At 42.1% G+C, this 6,000-nt stretch overlaps 1 protein-coding gene across 9 annotated transcripts in view; it reads right to left on the reverse strand.

Moving 5' to 3' along the window:
• The window catches only part of tjp1b (tight junction protein 1b), a 72,907-nt gene extending 67,981 nt beyond the window's left edge, over window positions 1-4,926 (reverse strand). For 8 of the 9 annotated variants that reach the window (XM_078167819.1, XM_078167818.1, XM_078167817.1 and 5 more), the window contains exon 1: window positions 4,637-4,926. In XM_078167819.1, coding sequence (XP_078023945.1) covers window positions 4,637-4,788 — 152 coding nt within the window. In that variant the 5' untranslated portion in view covers window positions 4,789-4,926. The remainder of the gene's footprint in view (window positions 1-4,636) is intronic. The other variant, XM_033635851.2, reaches the window with a different exon arrangement.
• Between the last annotated feature and the right edge of the window lie 1,074 nt (window positions 4,927-6,000).

Below are 6,000 nucleotides of genomic sequence, written 5' to 3' on the forward strand. Positions count from 1 at the left end.
GCCAGGTGTTATGTAAGAATGTGAATTACAACTAAAATATGAAGAACTACAGTATACAAGCTGAAGCTCTCAGGTACACCATGCATTTATTATTAGAAACGTCTTTTTTTTATGCTTCATGTCTTGAGCAACCCAGTCGCCAGGAAAAAATGTTGCCATTGTATGTTTCTGCAAACCAAAGAACACACTTGTACGTTATTAGGTGATGGATACGTTAAAACTTTAGGTAACACTGTGGTTAATGTGTGGTTAAATTTAGGCACAAAACCCACATGCTCATGGTTTGGAAAAGATCATGTTTTGGCTTAAAATAATTGGTTTTGGGGGCATAATTGTGTCCAAATAATAATTTTTCACAGCATAATCCCAGCAGGAAACTCAGCGATTCCTCAATTAAAACAATTGCTTTTCATGGCACTTTCCCGGCAGGAAATGCAGCGATGGATTGTTACAAAACCCCCACATTTGATGGCTAACAAAAACACTGCAAACACAGCAAATGATTCACTAAATTGGTCTCAAACAGTGGTATACAGTGGTCTGCTTGGCAGGTGTCTCGTCTAAATACACGCCATCCACCATCCCCTCCATCTCCTGATGACAAAGTCTGCTCATGTATGACACCACTTAAGAAATGCTGTTATGATACATATGAAACGTGCAAATGTAATGTATTCATGATTTGCAGAAATGTATAATTGCAACATTTTCTTCAGGCCCCACGGCTGACTTGATGTGTGCTTTCAAGTGGCTCTGAAAAAATACAATGCAGGATTCACTGAGTGCTTATGATTCATGAGGTGTCAAAACCTTCTGCTGCACTTCACCTGAAACTCTCAAATATTAGGTATAAAATTAAATTATTCAGTTGAAAATGTCGTGATGCTGCATTTCATTCAGCTGAACAGACACTGCATGTTTTACAAGGTTTCTGTACAAACAGAAATCTCAAAAATGAGGATACTGTACACTACCTAGTATTGTATTACATCACATTCATTAGGTGACAAAACACACTTCTTGTGTGTTTTGTCAAATTGTCGTGTATTATTTAGTGTGGAGAAGGATGGGGGGGGGGGTGGAAAATAACTGTGACTTGAATTTACACACATTCTGTAAATGGTGTATGGCAGCTTGAGCCATAAGGAAGGCAGTTTAACAGCACTACCACTAATGCTTTAACAGTTACAATTAAAAATACAACTATTATTTTTACTCTAAATTTTCAGAATATTAATCCCACATACTGTATTTATGTATTTTTAGGTATCACCATGTTGGTAATATCAGGTTAATAGGATGTAAAACTAACTGCAGCTGTTGGTGTCTCATTGTAGCCAACAAGCCTTTATGTCACGTTTTAATATTGGTTCTTATTCTTTCATATTATTAGGGGCTTTTACTGTTCTACTAACATTTATAGAAGGGAAATAATAAGTTTAAAGGACCGTAGTCTTGCTCACAGGATGTAGACTGTTCGTATAATCCTGCCATTGGCTTCCCATTTCTGTGTGTTACGATTTGCAGGAGCACTGTCGTGGCACCTTAGTCTTAGCGCTACCTAAAATGATTTTGACTGGTTTAAAGAAACACAAACGACCCAGAGCGTTTTTCCCTTAGTACTCAATTATGATAGGTTCAGCCAGATCTTTCTCCAGCGCTGGCATAGTGCAACATCAGTCTGGTTATGCAAGACTAAAAGGACCATACCACTGGTTTTGCCAAGCGCTAACCTCCAGGGCTGAAAAATGAAGCCAACACAGAAGTGCCAAAAACTGCAGTTCTTTGAACGGCCACTTGTAAGCAAGTCTGTAAGCAAGTCAATCCTTGTAGACAGGGGCTTTACAGCACAAATAAACATGTCTACAGCCTGGTACAAAAATGGCATTGGTCTCCATAGCTAATTTCAACATTTTTATGTAGCTCACTAATTTAAATGTTACTAAGGCTTCAATTTATGCATAATTAAGGGCGGGCTGCTTTGAGTGACAGGCTGTCTGCCGAAAGCTTCTCAATCAGATCCTCTCCTCCCTCCTCCACAGCTACACCCTCTTTCCCAAATATAGTCACTTATGGCTCCAAAAACCAAGATGGCGATGGCCAAAGTGTGGTCAATGAGTGACGTCATGGTAGCTACGACCATTATTTTTGCAGTCTAAGTTTTTTGTCAGTTTTATCTTCTTAACTACAAATAATGTACTGTATACTTTACCGTCGACAATTTTCAAATAGCTTAAATGATTTTGACATTGCAGCTAAACATTCTGCAAATCATTACAATAATCGTTTCTGTATGATATTACAGAATTAGTGAATTAGCACAAATACTAATTAGCAGACCCTTAAAAATTTGCCACAGACAGTTAAAAAGGTCTGCTTTTCTTTCAGAGATCAATTACAGTTAAGTGGTAATAACCATTAAACACAGATTGGTTTGAAAAGTCTGCACAGCATCATCACCCTGAACACATTAAAATAAGCACTGTACCCTGAGCTGTTAACACTGTTCTTGTCAACTACTACACGTCTTTAAATGTGTTTTAAATGTGTGTTGTTTGTGTGAAGTTCAAGCCTTGTCAAAGGTGGTTGCTTTTGTCAGACAAGTTTATCTTATCTTATGCATTGTCTCATAATGATACTTTGACTCGCAGACATGATATTCAGTGTGATGAATATGAGAAACACAAATTCAAGTGGTAAAATTACAGTATGGGAATCATGGAAAACAACACCTGCTGGAGAGGTAGAAAGCGGTTGGTTGTACTGAAACACTTTAAATGACACATGATAAAAAGTTTACAAGCAAAAATGCCAATTATGAATCAGTGTCCCTATCGGGTTACTGGAGGCGCATGAAGAGCTCAGCATTTTCACTCCATCTCACAAAAAGCTGGGACTGCTGCTTTTCACTCTAGCTGTAAAAAAAAATATTCAATGTAACAAGGTCAGAGCTTGTTCTAAGAGTTACATAACTAGGTTAGCCTTTTGTATCAGTGCACTGCTGTAGATGAGACGGGAAGAGCTCCCTACAAAAACTACGTGAACATAGAGATGTAAGTATCAAGACGGCAATAACAGAAGACACATGAATGAAGTCCTCTGTCTCTGTGAAACCCCTCATCTTCTCCTTGGGGGGCAATTAGGCTAATAAGAGAATGACTAAGGAATATGATCAGCCAAAGAGACTAAGTGATAAAAAAGCTGCATGTGATAAGCATCTGACCCTGGATGAGGTTACAGCAGGACTTTGCTCCTCTTTGAGTTAAATAAAACAGATGGTGGTCATGTTTTTGTGCATGTTCGAATTAAGATAAAACATCTTATTCCACCACTAACAAACTGTAAACACATGCATGCTTTTTGCATAATAAACTTGTCAGACTGCATGATGTAAAATCAGATTGTAACTGTGTGAGTGTGAGTCTTCTTTGAGCATGTTATTCTTCCTCACAACAATATGATGCTCAGAGATTTTCAGCCTCAGTGTTTTATCCTCGCCTCACACACACAGAGATAGCAGGAAATGGTTCAGGTTGGCTTTACAGAGGTGATGATAATAGTTAAGCTCCTCACACACTGGAGCCACGCCAGTTTAACTGCATTGTGTGGTTGAATGATCCATGCCGCGTGATACATTTTGAGTTTGTGTGAGACACTTGCTATCAGAGTGCCATTGAGCCTATTGACTCCTAATTAACCGTCTTTGCATTCAAACACGATGGTAATCCGGCTGTAATTAGGGATACTATGTCACACACGTTGCAGCCTTGGCAGCAATCTGCTTACAGAGAGGAAAAGGAATGAAAGGAGGACTGTCTTTAAAGTAAACAAATGAACCAAGGCTGCAGGAGGAGAGACAATGAGAGGTGGTCACTGCAATATACTGTAGCGTACAGGCACACAGAGTAATGAGGACACTGGAGAGGTGGCTAGACAACACACAAACACACATGCTGAGAGTATGGGTGGAAAATGTTTAATAGACATGGAGGCCTGGCTGCAGCACAGGAAATAAAAACAGGAGAGGATTTCATGCTTTACATTTTATTCATTAGTTACAACACAGCAGCAGTGAGGAGGAGGTTTGAGGAGGACGGGGTGATGGTTTACCACATGGTTAGCTTGATGATGACATCTCCAGTGACAGCAGCAGTGCAGTGGAGGCCGTACAGTACATTAAAGCACATGAAGTTGGAGGCAAAGAAACAGTGATGAGGCTATGACATCATCCCTACGCATTCAACTTTACAAACTGATGGAGAGGAAGGACACAAAGCTACAGCCACTGGACTGGGTGTCACACGCGCGCACGCACGCACGCAAGGCAGGCACGCACGCACGCAAACTCCCAGCATGCGGAGTAGTTGCCGTACCTATACTGTGTATCGACCACAGTATGTTTGTGATGCTTGCAACATGGTGCAGACTGGCTGCAGTGGCTGAAGGGAATATTATGTCATTTTGGAGAGTGAGCGGGCTCACCGTGGCTCCATGACCCGCTCATCGCTTGACGAGATGTGGGAGGCGACAGCTTTGGAGCTCATCGCAGCCCCCCCTTTTTTTTCCTCCTCTCCCAACCTGCATCATCATCATCATCATTATCATCATCATCATCCGCACCAAGATTCATACTCACCACATACGCTTCCTGGGTGGAAGACAATGTTCTTTGTTGGAGGCGGTCACCCCCAGAGCCAGCTGCATAACAGTAATGTATTTCTGGTAATTCACCATGGTACTGTCCACCGCTACTAAAAATCCAACCCAAAGAAAAGCACAGGTGATCATATATTTCTTTATTCCCTGGCATCCGCCTCCGCTGCGTCTTCCATGCTCAGCATCACAACGCCATTTCCAGCGCTGAAGGACTGACAGTGAAAACACTCCCCAAGGAGCTGAGCGAAAGGTGCCGTACCGCTGCGACCCATGTCTGCAATGACACTCTGACCGTGTTTTAGCGCTCGCAAACACACCGCCGATCCATCCGATGTGTTGTTTCTTTGTGTTTCTTTTCTTTTCTTTTCTTTTTAATACGGTCAGGATTTGGACATTATCTCCTTCCTCCTGCCTCCTCCCTCCTGTCCAGGGATGGAAACACTCTCTTAAAAACGCTGCAGCGTCCAGGCGTCCGTGTGTGTGAGGTAGGGGAGAGAGTGTGTGTACAGTGTAGTCAGAGGGGAGCGACTGGGAGGGAGGGGAGGAGGGAGAGGAGGAGGAGGAGGAGGAAGAGGAGGAGGGATGGAGGGAGGGAGGCGAGGGACTGATTCATTCGGAGGGGCTCAGTTGTAGCATCTGTTTAGGAAGTCTACAGTTTGTCTTTAATTACTTGTTAACGGGAGCTTTTTTTAAGAAAGTGGAGGATCTTTGTGTTACACAATACTTCCTGGGACAAGTGATGACTAACAGGGGCGGAACTAGACAGTCGGAGACCCTCTCCCCTTTGTCTTTTTTCATTATTTTTTTATTTTATTTTTTTGGAGGTAAGGGTTATTTTTGTGAGCTTCTTCAATAGTCATTTTTAACTGAGGACAGCATTTTGCCATGCCACTAAAATTTATTATAGATGAATTTAGCTGCTTCGGTTTATAGTGCAAATTTACCTGCAACATATTCACACTCCAACCTCATCACATATCAACATTTGGTTTAGCACAGTCTCACTCCGCAGTTGTCTGAATCCAGGGCTTTGGCAGTGACTTGCAGCGTCAGAAACCAATGAAAAATGGCATCCTTTAACGTCGGCACAATACACAGCAGGTTGCCATTATAGTTTAACAGCACCTGGCAGCGTCAGGGGGAAATGCGGGGGGACAAGGATGAAAATTAAGGCGACAAAAGGCCAAGTGGGGCAGGTGAGAGGGGTGGTATATGGGTCCAACAAACACTGACTTTCACCCGGGAGAGTGGTGTTCATGTCCCATAAAGGCCTCTACACATGATCAGCTGTAAAACCGCTTTGCGCTGGCTGTCACATTGTTTGTCTTTGGAGAGGGCGGCAAT

The sequence above is a fragment of the Epinephelus lanceolatus genome, chromosome 5 (genome assembly GCF_041903045.1).
Source record: "Epinephelus lanceolatus isolate andai-2023 chromosome 5, ASM4190304v1, whole genome shotgun sequence".
Taxonomy (NCBI): Eukaryota; Metazoa; Chordata; class Actinopteri; order Perciformes; family Serranidae; genus Epinephelus; species Epinephelus lanceolatus.